Genomic DNA, 18,882 nt, shown 5'->3' with positions numbered 1-18,882 from the left:
TCAAGAAGGGTAAAGCAACGGCAGAGATCATACATGGAAACTTCGATAAGCATTAATCCGTTTTTGAGAAAAGATGAACAGAGAATAAATTAAAGATAACCCATTGTGTTATGAAGGGGTGCGGAAATGATTTGTAGTTAAACTAATTTGCTAATAAAAGATAAAAGGCATCATTTCCCAAAGGCTGCAATCCTGTGATCTGCCTTCAAATTTGGTTATTAAAAGTATAACAAAGTGACATGACTATTTGAATGAAATATTGTTTCCCAAGAGATATGACTCTTGGAATTTGGTGGTATAAATAAAGAAGAATAGAAATGCAAATGTTAAAAAAATAAATGTTTGTGGTTTGTAGAGTGAAATGTGTACAAAGGCATATCATATATGAGCAGACTTGTAGAGAATGGATAGAAGATTGTTAAAAGGAGATTTCTGAGTATATGGCAGCAGATATATAAGTATATATATTCATATTTGAAGAGAGTTATCTGCAGATTTGACAGAGAAGTATATGCAATTCCAAAAGGGAATATATGCAAATTTGAGGAAGGCATTAAGGCAGATTTGAGATCAGACTTGTACCAGACTTGGGATCAATCTGAGAAGAAAAAGTATAGCATAACTTGTGAAGAATAGGATCATCCATCATCCTCAAAAGGTGGAATTTGAATGAGGGGTTTGTGCCTCTAGTGGGAAAGTTTCTCACAAATAGAATGAGGGGTTGGTGCCTCTAGTGGGTTGATACCTACAAATTTGCAAGAGAGTTTCTTGTATATAAGGAAGCAATATTACTGTGGTTTTCTCCCGTAAGGGTTTCCATGTATATATCTTGTGTTCTACTTGTGTTCATAATAATTAGATCACATGTGAATGTTAACATGGAGTGAATATGTTTTTGGGATAAAGATATATGTTTATAATATTAAGTTGAAAAAGTAAAAGTTTGTCATACTGATTCACCGGCCCCCTCGCCCACCTCCCCCCTTCCCCCCCTCTCTCTCAGTATAACCGTGTTCTCAACACTTCGGAATTCCTTCTTTGTGTTTCCCTTCATGTTGTAGCATCTTGATATCCTTGTAAAATGTTGTCCTCTAAATTGTATCTTCATCCTTTCTTGAACTTGAATCTTGATTCCTCCTTATTGCATTGTTTGAGTTCTTCCATTTCATGCTTCATCATCTTTGCATTCCTTACATCAAACCTGGAAAAGAAACAGATTTTGAATCAAGAAACTCTAAGAAATGAATGAAATAACATTAACACTTTACAAACTATGCCTCTTAAAACCTTCCCCAAATATGGAAATGTTAAATCTGGAAAAGTTGATACAGGTCTGGAAATGATATTTCAAACTCATAATTTTTTTATTTCAGATCTGGAAATGCATGGTTTGGGTCTGATCTGCACTTTCAGGTGTGATGAAGATCATTCTCTGCTAATGGAAATCTGCCACCCTCACTGCTGAAGAAGTTGCTTTCAATGGCGACCTGGTCAATTTTGCCTTAATGCTTGATAAAATTTGCTTGTTTTGTTTGGAGTTTGCCTTTGTTGTTTGCAATTCACTTTTTGTTGATGATCTAACTCATATCTGCCTCCTATTGATCTGATTTTGTTTGCTGGGTTGATCTGCCTTGATTAGGATTGAATCGAATTGATGAGCAAATGAAATGCTCATCCATCTTATATAGGCATTGAAGCTTGAGACACAAACCTTGGTGTTTTAATTCTTAAGTGAGTCGACCTTCCACTTCCCTTTTTGAATTTGAATTTGAACGTTTTGTCTTCTCGGAGTTTGAATCAACACGCCCCATCACCTTCCACCTTGCTTCCCTATCAAGTCTTAAATGGCGTGGATTTGCTTAGGTCGTGGATTTCCTTTTGTTGTGGATTTCTCAAAGTGGGTTTGTCAAGGTTGTGGATTCTTTCAACTCATGGAAAATTTGTGCCTTCCACCAAAAGTTGTGGATTTTGTGAGGTGAAGGACAAAATTGGATACCTCTTCAAAAGTTGTGGATTTCTTGCACTCAAAGGAAAGTTTTGCTATTGCATCACTTTTCATGGATTTGAGAGAGTCATTGGAAAAATTGATCGCTTTAGCTCTCACCCATCTTGATCATTAGAAACACCTTGTTTGTGGATTTTGAAGGTTCAAGGATGAATTTGTTAGTGCAACTCTTACTCAACTTAACTGTAATGTCCCTACTAGTTAGAGATCACTGCTCTGCAAAACAGATTATTAGAATACAACAATCGAAGGTTAATTTGATTCCTGTCTTGGATGTAATTTCTTACACCCAAGCCATACCAAGGAAGACCATCATATATGATCAATTCCTTGCCTTGGATGATGCATCTCATCATCCAAGTCTACCAGAGAGGACCGTCCAGATCCGTCTCTTCTTGGATGACCCTTTGTCACCCAAGCCATACATATATGCATATAGATATTCAGTATATATTGCCTACCAGGGATTATCATAATCCCTGAATTAGACTACGAGGATTTCCTCCCAATAGCCTCCATCATATAATCACATTATTGCCATTCATTGATATACAACATTTCATAACAATTCATATTATCAATATCATTTGCATTATAATTCATATTATCATTATTACTTAAATTATAATCTTGTGACATACAACCTTATGTTAAAATTCTGTAACATACAACATTGTAATAATGATGACATAATTCTGTAACATACATATTATAATAATCATGACATAATTCTATACATATAATAATCATGACATAATTCTGCAACTACCATTATAATAATAATAATGACATTTTATTTATTTGTGTGTGTGTGACACACACATCCACACACATATACGTACCTATGGCACCTCTGCGATCTTCTCCGTTACTCTTCCTCTGGCTATGCCGTTGTACTTCCTATCTCCATCTATCCTCCCGTGCCCCCTCTGGTCTTGCGGTTTGTATGGGTTATATACCCGTGGAGGGGAATAGTCGTGTCCCTCCATGGGGTCCCTTCCGTGGGAAGGGGTGTGACAGGTCGCAGCCTAGGCTGCGGCTACCGTCACACCACTTCCCTTCCGAGGGAAGGGGTGTGACGGTAGTCGCAGCCTATGCTGCAGCTTCCCGTCCCACCACTTCCCGGGGGGGGGGGGTCCACGTGATCTTCCCGTAAGGGCACGAAGCTTGTTTATTTCCCCATCTTTAATATATCTAAATATATCAATGTATTTCCCCATCTTTAAATATAATAATTTATTCCTTGTAAATAATATATTAATATTATTTAATAATTTAACTCCTCCTTTAGTATATTAACCATATTTAATATCTTATATCATTTTAATAATTGTCTTTAATTTATTAAATCATTGTAGGGCTTACATCGGGTAGTATGGTAGGGTTATCACATTAACCCTTAAGACCTCCAAGTCATGGATTAGCCTAGGCGTGGATAAACTTGGCATCTCGTCACGAAGTCATGGATTTTGCTTGGGCATGGTTTTCATGAGGTTGTGGATTTCTTGAGGTCGTGGATTCTGTTGACGTGTTTTTTTGACAGCATCGAACATAGAATAAAGTCACCAATGGTCACCTTATCCTCTCTTGTTCAAGATCAGTCTGTATGCTAGGATTGCTTAAAGTTCAAATGGCAAATTCCAAGGTTCCTTTAGTGCGTGGATGTGACTCAATTGTTTGATGGGTTTGTTGTTAACCCAAGGGGCCTTACGTGTGTTCAATTGAAGAAAACAATAAACTCATGCAAGCTCAAGGATCTCTACACAGATGATTTGCAATGAAAGCCCTAGTTTTAGATTTTTGTGATTTTCGAAATTATGTAGAAAGTAAATGAGAGAAGGGTAGAGAGAACTATGCTAAAGCTAATCTAATCCTAAGAACAGGAGATGGGATCACTCATGCAAAATCAAACCACGCTTCGTTTCGCCAGCAGAGCACAACTACACGAAGGCGGTGCAATCTTCAAAGGGTGCGTGGAGGTTTTTTAGATCACCAATATGGACCATCGGATCGAACAATCTTTACTGATGATCGAAATTAAGCGTACACACATAACAAAAGGCTCAAGCTAACTTTGCACGGTATACAACAATCAGCTGCACACCAAAATTATGAGCTCGAATTCTGCAACAAGTACTCCTATCAAATCCGGTTCTCCTAACAACATGCAAGCAAATCTAATCTAACTAAAGAGAGCAAGACCATGTAGATTGCTAAAATAGAACGAGAATACACCATCAAAATCTAACAATGTATTAAGTTGGCTACTTCAACAATCTTGATGCAACAATCTCAGATAATAATCTCTCCTCCCTTTAGAAATGAGGGGGTTCACCCCTTTATATACGCCTCAGGCCACACAAACCCTAATTAGGGTTTCACCCCAGAAGATTCTCCACTCAAGATGCAACAAGGTGGGAATCGGCAATAAATACCCCATGAAGCCCATATACAATTATTTCATGAGCCTAAAATAGTGCCCACTAGTGCATTAAATGCACCCCACTATATCGATTACGCCTAGAATATAATAAACATCTCCATGCAAGGAATAAATGCCCATCATTCTTCATGCGACGACGACATGCACAGAGAATCTATCATAAAATCATAAATAAGGCGGCTGCGTGCAAGAAGATTCCTCATGTGACGACGACATGCATTGACCGGACCCACACTTAGTCAAAATACCCTCGGCATTAAATACGCCACCTTTATTCAACTAAAAGATTCTCGTCCAAGAATGGACGACCATTATCCCATTCATTTATGGCGTATGTAATGAATTTGTTGACGACGGCTTCCAGCTCTCCGATGGAGACACTTGGTACATTTTCAATGTCGAATTCCATCAAGGCAATTTCTTCCTCGCTCTTGGAAAAGAAGCTCTCCACTCCATCATGATTTCTTGTGTCTTCTTCATTATACCGGAAAATGAAGAAACATTTGCAAAATGTTCCTTAGGGAATGAACCTCGTGCAACTGAGATTTCAAGGAGTTCACTGTTATTCCACCGTCATTGAGTTTCCTTACGAACAATGCCTCAATTGCACTGATGATTTCCTCCTGCACCCCTCTGATGGAATCTTTCAAAGTAAAGGAGTCTATGCTGAATTTATCGAAGGTGTTCTTTCCTGAGCACACAGCGTAGAACCATCGGGAAAGTCATAAGCTTCATTCTCCTGAATTACTTTCCCATCAATCAGAATTTGCCGTGGAATCTTTGTCAGAGCCCTGAGTCGCAGAATGGTTGAGTCCTGGTAAACATGCACATCCTCCCACAATCCTTCTGCTGTCTCTAATCTGCTCAGGAGGGTCACGAACTTTGAATGAAGCTGAGCCAAGTCCTCGACGAATTTTCCCGCTTCAGTATAAACATCTTCTATCCATTCCCTGGAGTTTTGCGCCATCGCTCTAATAACTTCCGCATCATGAACAACTTCCTTAGGAAGGGAGGAAGGAGTGAATGAAGGACCTGCCTCCCTGAGGGGTCTTTTGAAACTCCTGATGTACTCGCATAGGGCTCTATTGTCTTCCCTCAGCTGCTTACATTTCGCCTTTGATTTCAGCATCTTTTCCCTCATGGCTAAGGAAGATTCTTCAAAGTCTCCCATTACTTGACCTGTGGAAGCATGGCCAAGATCAATCTGTCTGATAACATAACCCTCCTGCCTGATTTCGTTCCTGTCTTTATCTACTGCAGACTCAGCAATGTGCAGGGTCCGGGATCCAGACTCTTCCCTGACAACCTTGGAAAATTTCCAAGGAGCCTTCCTTTCAGCTGGCTGATCCATCTTTTTCAACAATTCTTCCAACTCCCGAGCTGGATCAATTTCCTTTTTTGGTTCCCTTCTTAGCCTTCCTACCAATCAATCTGGAGCGGGGATGGAGTGACTATGAACCTCTACCTGCTCCTGCTCCTGTGACTCTTCTTCCATTTCGCCAAGGATAGCTTCCACGAAGCTATCCTAACGAGCCTCTTCCTCACAAAGCTATCCTGACGAGCCTCTTCCTAGTGTGAGGGACTTTCTGGTCTTTGACTTCTTGGCTGATGGTGTCCTTGTGAAGCGTTAATGCTGAGTATGTCTGGTGCTGGAATGTTCTCTGGAGGTGGACCTACTGGATGTGAAAACATTTCTACTTCCTGCACACTCGAGGAACTCGCCGGTGAATGCTCCCTCTCTGTCCTTGCTCTCTTTTGTGGAGGTTCTTCCTGTTGGACTTCTTGTTGAACCTCCTTTGGGACTTCCTGTTGGATGTCCTTCTTCCTTGCTATCTTTGGTTTCTTTGGGGCATTTTGTCCTTTATCAATCCGGGCCTCCCCTCCTGCCTGGGCGCGTGAAGAGCCTTCGGCCGCCTCACTATGGGAATCTAGACTTCCCATTAGCGGATATGTCATATGAACATTTCCTTCTGCCAACTTCCTTATCTACCAGTCAATCCAGTGCTTTGTGAATTTCAGCACTGGTCTAGCCAGGACATTCAAATCATCCATTTCGGGTTTTGACCAATCGGGCAACAGAATGGGCTGATCTTTTACTTTCTCAAATTCAGGTTGCAGCAAATCTGAATCCTTCTTCACTTGATAAATTTCACTTAACTTGATGGTGTCGAGGGGCAATCTGGAATGCATTTTCTTCTAGACCTCAAGGTCATCCTCGGCACCTGCCCAATAATCTTCTAAGTGAAACTTGTGTGTATGAATCTGAAATGGATGATTTGAATGTCCTGGCTAGACCAGTGCTGAAATTCACAAAGCACTGGATTGACCGACAGATAAGGAAGTTGGCAGAAGGAAATGTTCATATGACATATCAGCTAATGGGAAGTCTAGATTCCCATAGTGAGGCGGCCAAAGGCTCTTCACAGGCCCAGGCAGGAGGGGAGGCCTAGATTGATAAAGGAAAAAATGCCCCAAAGAGACCAAGGATAGCAAGGAAGAAGGATATCCAACAGGAAGTCCCACAGGAGGTTCAACAAGAAGTCCAGCAGGAAGAACCTCCACAAAAGAGAGCAAGGACAGAGAGGGAACTCCCTGAAATCTCAGTTGCACAAGTTCTTCTTCGTAGCTTCATTCCCTAAGGAACATTTTGCAAATGTTTCTTCATTTTCTGGTATAATGAAGAAGACATAGGAAATCATGATGGAGTGGGAGAGGTTCTTTTCCAAGAGCGAGGAAGAAATTGCCTTGATGGAATTCGACATTGAAAATGTGCCAAGTGTCTCCATTGGAGAGTTGGAAGCCGTTGTCAACAAATTCATTGCATACGCCATAAATGAACGGGATAATGGTCGTCCATTCTTGGACGAGAATCTTTTAGTTGAATAAAGGTGGTGTATTTAATGCTGAGGGTATTTTGACTAAGTGTGGGTCCGGTCAATGCATGTCGCCATCGCATGAGGAATCTTCTTGCATGCAGCCGCCTTATTTATGATTTTATGACAAATTCTCTGTGCATATCGCCGTCGCATGAAGAATGATGGGCATTTATTCCTTGCATGGAGATGTTTATTATATTCTAGGCGTAATCGATATAGTGGAGTGCATTTAATGCACTAGTGGGTGCTATTTTAGGGTCATGAAATAATTGTATATGGGCTTCATGGGGTATTTATTGCCGATTCCCACCTTGTTGCATCTTGAGTGGAGAATCTTCTGGGGTGAAACCCTAATTAGGGTTTGCGTGGCTTGAGGCCTATATAAAGGGGTGACCCCCCTCATTTGTAAAGGGAGGAGAGATTATTATTTGAGATTGTTGCATCAGGATTGTTGAAGTAGCCAACTTAATACATTGTTCAATTTTGATGGTGTATTCTCGTTCTATTTTAGCAATCTGCATGGTCTTGCTCTCTTCAGTTAGATTAGATTTGCTTGCATGTTGTTAGGAGAACCGGATTTGATAGGAGTACTTGTTGCAGAATCCGAGCTCATACTTTTGGTGTGCAGCTGATTGTTGTATACCGTGCAAAGTTAGCCTGAGCCTTTTGTTATGTGTGTACACTTAACTTCGATCATCAGTAAAGATTGTTCGATCCGATGGTCCATATTGGTGATCTGAAAAACCTCCATGCACCCTTTGAAGATTGCACTGCCTTCGTGTAGCTGTGTTGTGCTGGCGAAACGAAGCGTGGTTTGATTTTGCATGAGTGATCCTGTCTCCTGTTCTTAGGATTAGATTAGCTTTAGCATAGTTCTCTCTACCCTTCTCTCATTTACTTTTTGCATAATTTTGAAAATCACAAAAATCTAAAACTAGGGCTTTCATTGCAAATCATCCGTGTAGAAATCCTTGAGCTAACATGAGTTTATTGTTTTCTTCAATTGAACACACGTAAGGCCCCTTGGGTTAACAACAAACCCATCAAACAACTGAGTCACATCCACGCACTGAAGGAACCTTGGAATTAGCTGTTTGAACTTTAAGCAATCCTAGCATACGGACTGATCTTGATCAAGAAAGGATAAGGTGACCGTTGGTGACTTTATTCTGTGTTCGACGCTGTCAATAAAACACGTCAACAGATTCCTTCACCTCATGGACAAATTTCTTGTCAACTTAGTCTTCAAAAATGACAATTTCGTGGATTTGGAGGAGTATAAGTGGGTTTGCCCTTCATCTTCATGGCATGGGTAATTCCATGGTAAAGTCATAGTCATGGACAAATTTGCACACCTCCTCTCAAGTCGTGGATTCCAAGGTATCAAGGACAAATGTTGCTCTTCACCAAAATATTGTGGATTTCACCAAGTGAAGGACAAAATTATTGCATTCCATCTCAAAGTCGTGGATTTCTCCAAGTGATGGATTTGCCAAGGTCGTGGATTTTGTGGACTCATGGAAAAGTGCTGATCTTCACCTCAAGTCAAGGAAAGAGTTGATCACTTCAGTTCTTCTTCATCATCAAAAGCACTTTCTTTGCAGATTTTGAAGATTTAAGGATAAATTCAATTAATGCCACTTTCACTCGACGTCACCCTCAAGTCATGGATTCCATCAAGGCATTGACAGAATGAAGGCAACGTGCAAAATCGCGGATTTAACCAACTCATGGACAAATTTGTACTACACCATCAGATCGTGGATTTCTCAAGTCTCTCAAATCATACACTTCACTTTTTCCTTGAAAGATTGATCATTTCCCCTTGAAATCATGGATTTGTGAGGGTTAAGGATAGACCGATCATTCCACCTTTTAGTCTGATTTAAGCATTGAGTCCTTCCAGTTGTGGATTCCAGCAAGTTGTGGACAAATTCCTTCATTTCACATCAAGGTCGGGGATTCCACCAAGTCGTGGATTCCTTGAGGTCATGGAATCTCCGATTGCATCTTTACTTTGTCTCCTCATGATGTTGATTTTATCTTTGGTGAGGGTTTTGCCCTTGAATTTCCTTTTGGAAATCCAAGGAAAACAATAGATACTCCACTTGTGTTTCTTTCCATCCATCTCTCATCCTCACATATAATCTCTTTGACAACCATCCTCATCCGATTGATTCTTGTCTCCTCATCTTGTCCGTAAGGTACTCTACTTGCTTGATTACTCATCTATCATGGAACTCATGCCTTGATTTGACCTAAAGATTGCATTGTGAAGCTTCACTCAATGAAGACCTTGACTCTATCTAACACCTGAACACTTAGAGCTGAGAAGACTCCAAATAAGCCTAAAGGGAGACCTAAATGTTGCCAAGCTAAGCAATCCAAGCAAAAGAATTAACCTACAAGAAAAAAGTGAGGGTCCCTATTTGCAATGGGGCAGTGTGTGAAAATGTCACAATACCATGTATCCAACATAAGCACTCCATTACGTAGTCCAAATTGTTGATGTATCTCCATGTGACCAAGATGTCAAAACCCATCCAACATGAACACCTTCTCACTACACATGACCACAAGGTAAAGGAACAAAACCACCAAACAAGAGGATACACTCATATTAATAAATAATAAATAAGAGCTCCAGGTTACCAAACCATAAACAACTTGATGAAGATCCATAAGCATGAGCTTCACATGCCCATCATAGATCACATTGATAATATCCATGGTTTCCAATCTCACAAATCTGCAAAACAAAGTTAACTCATAGAACATTCATTTCAGCCCCAAAAGCCTTCCAACAACCTCTAATTCCTTCTAAATGATTCCCACAAGCTTTCCAAGTTAAGAAACCAAAAGTAAAGGAATACTTAGAACTAGTAACCTTCAGCTCTAATACCAAATGTTGAAGTAAACGGGTTCAATATCAAAGATTGTGAAGATCAATTTGTATCCAATAAACTTATCAAAGGACACGATTCAATGTTTGGATAGCTGCAACATGAAAATCTCAAACTCATATGCTAATCTGAAAATTAAGTTCAATTGAGGAAAACCAAGATTAGATCCTTCTTCTTTATGATACCAAAAATTAATTTGTAAACCATTCCTAATAAACCTATCTTATGTGAACTTATAACACCAATACATAATGAATAATATCAGCATAAGATAGCAGCAATAAGGCATAAATCAGCAACATAACATCCACACTACACAAGATTTACATGGAGAAACCCTTGTGAGAAAAAACTCCTCCAAGAAGAGAGGACAAATTTGCATTATCAATAATAAATATGCTTACAATACAATCACTTCCATTTTCCTCATTGCCTCCACCATAGCAGCATCTATGTGCATGTGAACAACCTCCTTATGCCTCCCATTCATTCTTTGTTCCTGAAGAGAAATCTACATTCAACTGTTACATATGATATCTACACCCAAAGGCAGAATTTATAGAATAGCAAGAGCTCCAAAACCACCAATAAAGGTTCCCAAAGGAGCCTCTTCATTCCTCGCGACCACAACCTTTGAAATGTTTCCATGGAACTCGAAAAGACACTGGTTTAGCTTCCAATATTTTCCCTCCAACTTAGGTGCCCAAACTTGCAAGAAAAACATTACATTAAATGTAATAATTAATGGGATGTTAAGAGACACCTATTGCCTCTTCCATGCTCTCACTCAGAGAAGCGCATAGGTCACCTTAATCATAGCAAGGAGAACATAGGCGTAACTAGAAGTGGAAAGATTAGGAGGGGAGTCATTGGATGATGATCATGATATGCTTGAGGATGATATTAGTTTTGAGGAAGAATCTTTGCCATTCGATTCGAGGCTGCTTCAAATTGAGGTGGTTTAGTTAGAGGAGAAACTTGTAATATATTTTATGGACTTGAAATAAGAACAGTCATCATATACTTTTATGACATACATTTCCAATATAGATATGATTGAAATAAGAACAGTCATCATATACTTTCTATGGCATCAAAATTTATGAGAACACAAAAATGTGGGATGCAGAGAAGGAATAGAAATGTAAGAAATTACAGAAAAGAAGACATGGTACAATTTGAAAATAGGGAGAAGTAGGTGTTTGAGAGGCTGAAGCAAAAAGATGTGACTATGAAGTAACTCAAGCATGAAATTGTACTTAAAAAATCTCAAAAACTTCCAGTGGATGGATTCTTACTTGATTCAAATACATTGCTGCTTTGATTTTCTGTGCTCATCATGATGATGAGAAACTCTTTAGTGACATTTTTAAGTTTACAATAACTTCTTACAGTTACAAAGATAAAAGTGTTCTTTTTGTGAAAAAACTGGAAGTTGACATGTCACAATATTATTGTCCATGTAGTTCTACAGTCATTTTGCTTCGAAATTTTGGATTATCTAGGGAACATGAGATACTATAAGTTTGCATTTCATACCTATGGGAGAGTAAATTAGTTGACCAAAGTGCTGGAAAGGCTCTTTATTTTCTTCCAGTCATTTAATGTGGCATATATATGCTTATTTTCAAGACCATAGTTATCTTTCTACCTTCAAACAATCCTGTTTTCGACACTTCGGTTTAAATTTAAAACTTCAGAGAGATCAATTCCAAGGTATATGTGAGATTGGACCTCTGTGAGCATGCTACTTATTAAAGGGGGAGGCTTCTTGATTTTATCATCATTATTTTACTCATCTATCTTTATGGTTGGCTTATGACTTAAGTGGAAGAGGGACAATCTTGCTTGACTCCAATGTTACACTTAATTCGCTCTCTGATTGTTGTTGCACTTACTCTTAGCACCGAGATATTCTAACCACAACTTCTGTATTCTCAAGCAGCGGCAACAGGATAGAATTCTAGGTTCCTCTAGTTGTCTCCATAAATTAGCTTTTAGGCAGAGTGTGAGGCTTTCTTAGAAACTCCATAATAGCAGGTAAGGCCTTTTTTATTGTTTTTGCAATGTTCAACAATTATCAAGATACTAATTTCAATCCCAAAATGATCAACCGATATTTGTGCAAGTAATACAATTAGAGAGATACCCAATAACAAAGTGCCAACTTTCATACAAGGTTATGACATTCTCTTCTATTGAGAGTACATTTTTTTATCCAATCTATACTTTTTTCTTGTGTAAAGGCCAAAATAGTGGATTATATTCAATTATCCTCCCCTAACAAACAAATACTTATAGGTGCTCGTGTGCTAAGTGGGTTCCTTGTAATTATTACCGTCATATATGAAGGAAAAATTCATCCGTGTAACGACTACTCACAGTGTCTCTACAATGTCTATTCATGGAGATCATCTTGAGATGACTAAATAGTAAAAACACACATCGAATTCCCAAAAAACAATTCTCACGGAAACACTGTTTGTAAGATAATGCCTTAAAGACTTAATAATTGGGAGTATTTGCAAAATACGATATATTGTTCAATTTGCTTCTCCATCATTTTGAAACTTTCAAGTAATTAGTTCAGTTTTCATTGAAATGCGTGAATTAGAAACTCATGTATGTAGACCACATGAAAATTCTACTTATATTCATCTTTTTATGGTCTTATATGTCTACTTTGCATAGCATATTTTTTATTTCCTTTGAGTTTACATAGTACATGTATATGCTATCAGACTATTAAGACCATTTTTGCCATCTTCTTTTGAGTGCAGGAGATAGGAAAGGCTTTCCTTCCAAAAACTCAATACGAGGCCACAGATAATGGTGTAGCAGTCCCTGATTCTACACCGGTAACAGCTGTCCCTGATTCTACACCGGTGACAGCTTCATCTAGCCCGGAGGTGGGAGGAAATTCAGTACCTCAGCCTGCACCTGTTGAAAGTCTAGAAACAGCTTCAAGTGTTGCTTCAAATTCTACTCCAAAGCTCCGACCTTTGTCACCATTTCCTCATGTACAATGTTTCTTTCTATTTTTTTATCTTAATCTTGCAATTTTTCAGTTTTAGTTCTTTAAGCTTTCTTGGTTTTTAAGTAGTACTTATTGCTTTGCCATCCTTCACTTTTTCCACAGTATCCAGACTTTAAACCACCATCATCACCTATTCCATCAAGGCCTTGAAGAACTCAGAAGTGGCAAGCTCATTTTTTCTAGGATCAATTTTATCCTCGGTTGCTGCCTGCGCTAGTCAACTTGTTCATGGTATAATCATAAAGGACTGTTGTAATGCGATGTCGTTTATTTATAATGCCCCTAACGGCTCAGAATCTCAGGCAGATGTAATAATGGTTCATAATTATCATGACTTGATATTGGTCATCCAAGTTTCAAGGGTTCTGGAATTTTCACATTTGTCTGCAGACATTTCATCCTTAGGCTTTTTATGGATATGCAACTTCATGCAGATTCAACTGCTTTATGAAGGCATTAACACATGTAAAAAATGTTTCTGTTTGAAGGTTAAATGTATCTTAATTCAGTAGATATCATTACACGGTATTAGGAATTAGAATTGTGAACTGTTTGATATCAACTTAGATACCTTATTGGCCCCACCTTCAAGAAAATTTGGCAAATCGATCTATCTTCCAAGTTCAAATATCTATGTTTCGAGCAAATGGAAGCACTTCAAAGTTCGTATAATAATAGAAAGTTCACAAATATTTTTGAAAAATGTTCTTCAAATTTATCAGAAAGTAATTAATAGTCTACATATGAATATTGGCGCTTCAAGTCCAATTTGGGTTCCAGTCGCAAAATATAACTCTTAAGATTTAGATTTTATCTAATCTAGAGTTTCAAAATTATAAATAATTGTATGTATTTTTTATTCCATCAACATTTCAAATCACTATTATAATGATGAGAGTTATTGATAGGAAAAGTGTAGAATCAGTTCAATATAGTGTTAAGAGATCATGGTTTGTGTGCTTGCATAGGCATCTCATAACACTTTATATCAAGCCAATTTAATAATTTTTGTAGCATTTTTTTCCATTCTGACGATAAATTATAGAATGTGATCTGAAACTTGGTGAAATAAAAAATTCAATATTTCAATCCAATGGATGTTGAAAATCTCATATACAGTAAGTGTGCCACAGAGTGCTCACATTTGTTAATGTTGAATCAATCTAAAACATGGAATCTTACTGCTCACATTTGTCCCAGCATTTGTTTTGTTTTCAGAGCGAATTCCTTATCAGGAAGAATTAATGATTGCTTGATTCCTCCTGATCGATTTTGTGCATGAGCTGTACTAAAATAGCGTTCTCAATGGTTGGAGATACATATATTTTTAACTTGGTCTGGAACAATGCTTCAGTTCTGTGGTTCAAGTGATTTTTGTCCAAAACCAAAATAAAGAGCAATTACAAAAAGATATATCAATCTATCAACTAAAATACTTCTACACTTCTTGTTTAATGCCTCCTCTAAAAGGTGGTGTTATCTCATATTGTTTTGTTTAATGCTTATCTGCAATTAGTGTTCCTTGGTAGCTAAGCGATCAGCAAATCATATATCCATGCCTTTTTCCTAAATGTTTTTGGGCCATTTCAATTAGATTACTTCTAATGCAATAACAAGCTTACGAGTTGTATATATTTTTGCCTACTCAACTTTTTTAATGTCTTCCTTATCATCCATTTCAAGTAATTTATTCCAATCTTTAAATTTCTTTTTCACTATTTGTTGTGACACAATCACACATCACGCATTGGGGACATGTTTTTTTTTCTTTTAATTTAAGGTTTTGGTTTTGGGTTTCCAAGTTTCGGATCTTTAAATCAAGTTTTTTCAAATTTGGAGGAGTCATCAAAGTCAAAAAGTCATCAAGATAGGGAGGATGAATTCAGACATTTCGCTAGATTAAATGGCTTCCTCCCTCCAAAAGTAGAGCAAGATGGTCTGCCTGCAAGAGGAGAGGGTAGTGATGCACCTCAAGAGGGAAGGGGCCGTTGGCGGTCGGCTATTTCTGATAAGGGCAGGGGTCGTCCAAGAGGAAGGGGTCATGCTCGGTTTGGAGACCAAGCATAGGATCGACATTTGATGCATGGCTAAAGTAGATATGAATTTTTTGCTTTTAGATGTGAATTTTGTCTAGCTTTTAAAGACTTTTATGCAGTATCAATGTCGATACTCTTAGACTCTTGAGGCAGTAAGGTTGTTATTGCATGTTAATATTTTCAAACTCTCGAGGCAGTCATGATGTTTTTGAATAGCTTTGAAGATCATTCCCATTTTTTGTTCTGGGATGAATTTGGTCTGTTTTGGAATCTATCCCTTGTCTATTTTGAATACTTAGCCCTAAGGTCTCTGATATTCTCTATTCTCTATGTAACTGGACTATTAATTTTAATATAAACTCCTCTAGCTTTGTCCTTTACCAATCAAAAAAAAGAAGTGAAGGAACGGTTGAAAGAATGCTTTAATGCTATAGATGGTCTCAAATGAGACAAAGGAGTAAAATCACAATTTCTCGGAGTCAATTCTGACAACTTGCTTTTTTTTAGGAATTTTGCTTTTTTGCTTTTTCCTAAATTTAGAAAGTCTTGTTTTTTGACATTTTGGGGCCAATCCGGGAATTTGCTTTTTGGCCTTCTTTTTTTTAAAAATAAAAAATTATTTTTTTGAAAGTTGTTTTTTTCCTTTTTTTCAAGGTTTTGGATGGTTTCAAGTTTAGAAGATGTGTCAAGTCAAGAGAATTCATCCAGAACAAACCATGTATGAAATAAATTTCGAATCTAGAGAATAATTTCTAAAAGTTGATTGAAGATCACAAGAAAGAAATTGATTAAGTCTAGAGCTTGGTTCGAGAAAAATTCTTTGTTTTCTTGGAAAATATTTTTGAATTCCTTGTTTTCTTGAAAAAAAATTCCTTGGAAAATTTTTTTGTTTCCTTGAAAAAAAGTTGATTGAAGATCACAAGAAATTGACTAAGTCTGGAACTTGGTTCGAGAAAAATTCCTTGTTTCCTTGAAAAAAAATTCCTTATTTCCACAAAAGAATTCCAAGTTTCCGTGGATAACTTCCTTGAGCAAAAGCAATGTCCGTCCAAGGCAAGTGGAAAACTTCTTCATCCATGTTGAAGTCCACCCAAGAAGGGGTAATAAAGGTGATTAAGTATAGGTGCTTGGAAGAGGAAATGTTGAAAATTTTGGTTTAGTATAAAAAATTCTTAATCCAACTTCAAGTCCGCCCATCCTCATGGTGAATCTTCCTTGCACACTTGCAAAGTCCGCCCATGCCATGGTCAAAAGTTCCTTGGCTAGCATCAAAGTTCGCCTAGGCAAAAATGTTTAAAAATAAAAATAAAAAATTCAAACAAAAAACAAATTTCAGAAAAATAAAATATAAATATAAAAATTCCCTAAGCCATCACAAAGTCCACCCTTGGTGGACATGGATGAAATCTAAACAAAGCAATACACTCAACAAGGAAATATGAAAATAAAAAATAAAGCACAATTTGTCTAAGTGTTGGATCAGATAAAAAAAAGAAATAAAGCAAAAAAGGTTTTTAGAAGGAAGCAAAGAGGGAAAATTGCAATAATAAGTTTTAAAACACAAAAACAATAAAACACAAGGAAGGTTCGATTTGGGAACCGAAACTTGATTACATACATCACCATTAAAATTCATTAAAACAAAAAAAACAATGCAAGACGGGGTTCGAGTTTCCTATAAGACATTAGTCTTGACAATTCACTATTCACAATTTTCCTTCTATCTTCAAGAAGTTTGAACTTTTCTTGACGTCTTTTCAAAGTTCAGGCAAATTAGAAGTGTAATTGCAAGTTCACAACGAATTTTAAGGTAGAATTCAAGACATTCTTGGACTACTCAAAGCTTTCTTTGAGATTTTTCTTCAATTCTTACATGCCTGAAGCACTTTTATGACAAAATTCTCAAATTTTGGGCCTCAAAATTCCTTCCCTTATTTTGAAATTCTGATAATCAAACTTGTGCTTAGGTTTTCCACATTAAATTTTCAAATTTCATTAGAAGGATAGGTTTTTTTTTTAATGTTTTCTTAATCTTACAGGCAAAAATTCTCAAAATCAAACTTTTTTTTATAATTTCCAGAATTTTCTCAGTCTGATTTTAGCTCTAAGAATCTATTTCCAAGTCTGATCAGACTTAATTTCATGATTTCAAGAGTTTTTCTTTGTCTGATTTTGATTTCCAAAATCTTTTTAAAGTCTGAATTTCATTCCCAAAGTTCAAAATGAGACTCAATTTCATAATTTTAATAGTTTTTCCAAGTCTGATTTCAACTTCCAAAACTTTCTTAAAGTTTGATTTTCATTTCTAAATTCATAATCAACATTAATTTCATAATTTTCAAGTTCACTAACTTTGATTTTTCACTTTCAGACTTGATTAAGTCTGATTTCAAAAATTTAGTCAGAAAATCAGAGTTACTTTTCAAAAATTTCTCAAGTAGGCATCAAGTTTATTTCTCTTAGGAATTTTTCATGATTTTCAAGAGATGGATGTTAGCTTGGGAAGAGATTTCCAGAAAGGTGAAGATGACAAAAGAACCAGTTGGAAAGATGATTCCACAACACGTAGAAGGACAAAATTCATGCTTCAAGGTGGAATCCAAGGATGAAAGGAACAAAGAAGGACTTACACTCCATCAAGACATTCAATAAGATTAAGTCATTCAAGGATGAAAGACCCTACATCGACCTTCCAAGTCCAAGGCAAGGAATTTTAGAAGAGTTAATCATTTCAAAGTATGCTTCATCACATGAATCTACAATTGGAACAATGTTGAGTATCAAGAGATATTGCCTAGGGTATCAACACTTCTTCATGATGGAGAATCAAATCTGCAAGGCAAGTTGAGGGGGCATCCCAGTGATCAATTGACCAATCCAAGGGTTCCAAGTCAGACATGTCCAAGTGCAATGAACCAGACTCAACAAGTGGCTCCTATATTCTCATTGGTTATCCAGAGTGTTGCAATTTTACTATTTGCTGAAAGGAGTTTTTTTACAAGTAACCCTAATTAGGATTTTATCTACTAATCTTGGCCATTAATTTTAAATCAATCCAGGTCGTTGCTTTGTAATAGGGTGCATATATAAACCCTCATCTTCTCATTTGTAAAGGGAGAGATTTCTAAGAAATTGTTGTAGTGATACTTCTTAAGTGCCAAGAAATAATTCATTGTTCAATTGTTGGTGAATTTTATTTACTTTTGCAAGTTAGCATGGTTTCTTGGCTCTCAATAGAATAGATTTCAATTTGAAGTTGATATATTGAATGAAGGATTTAATGGAATTGCTCAATGTTGAATGATGTGTTTATACTTTGGATAACTGGATGATTTTCAATTATCATACAAAGTTAGCCTAAACCAATAAATGAAAACCTAACTTCTATTGCTTTATCCATTGTTTATGATGTTGGTGAATGAGTAATATGAAAATCTTTTGATTTCCTTAGAAGATTGCACCATTCTTGTGTAGTTGTTGAATTTGGCAAAGCAAGAATTGGTTTCATTTCCACTTTTGCAATCTTCGTCTTCCGAATTCATAGGATTAGCCTGGGGTTAGAATTTCCTTTCTAAACCCTAA

At 37.2% G+C, this 18,882-nt stretch overlaps 1 protein-coding gene across 1 annotated transcript in view; it reads left to right on the top strand.

Annotated features, from left to right (window-relative positions):
• The window catches only part of LOC131064540 (rhodanese-like domain-containing protein 4, chloroplastic), a 193,098-nt gene extending 179,316 nt beyond the window's left edge, over window positions 1-13,782 (top strand). The window contains exons 7-8 of the mRNA XM_057998693.2: window positions 13,008-13,247; window positions 13,367-13,782. Of these exons, the coding sequence (XP_057854676.1) occupies window positions 13,008-13,247; window positions 13,367-13,414 (288 nt within the window). The 3' untranslated portion in view covers window positions 13,415-13,782. The remainder of the gene's footprint in view (window positions 1-13,007; window positions 13,248-13,366) is intronic.
• Window positions 13,783-18,882: the final 5,100 nt, after the last annotated feature.

The sequence above is a fragment of the Cryptomeria japonica genome, chromosome 4, assembly GCF_030272615.1.
Source record: "Cryptomeria japonica chromosome 4, Sugi_1.0, whole genome shotgun sequence".
Lineage (NCBI taxonomy): Eukaryota > Viridiplantae > Streptophyta > Pinopsida > Cupressales > Cupressaceae > Cryptomeria > Cryptomeria japonica.
Note: the sequence above shows the minus strand (reverse complement) of the source record. Positions and strands in the feature narration are given on the sequence as shown.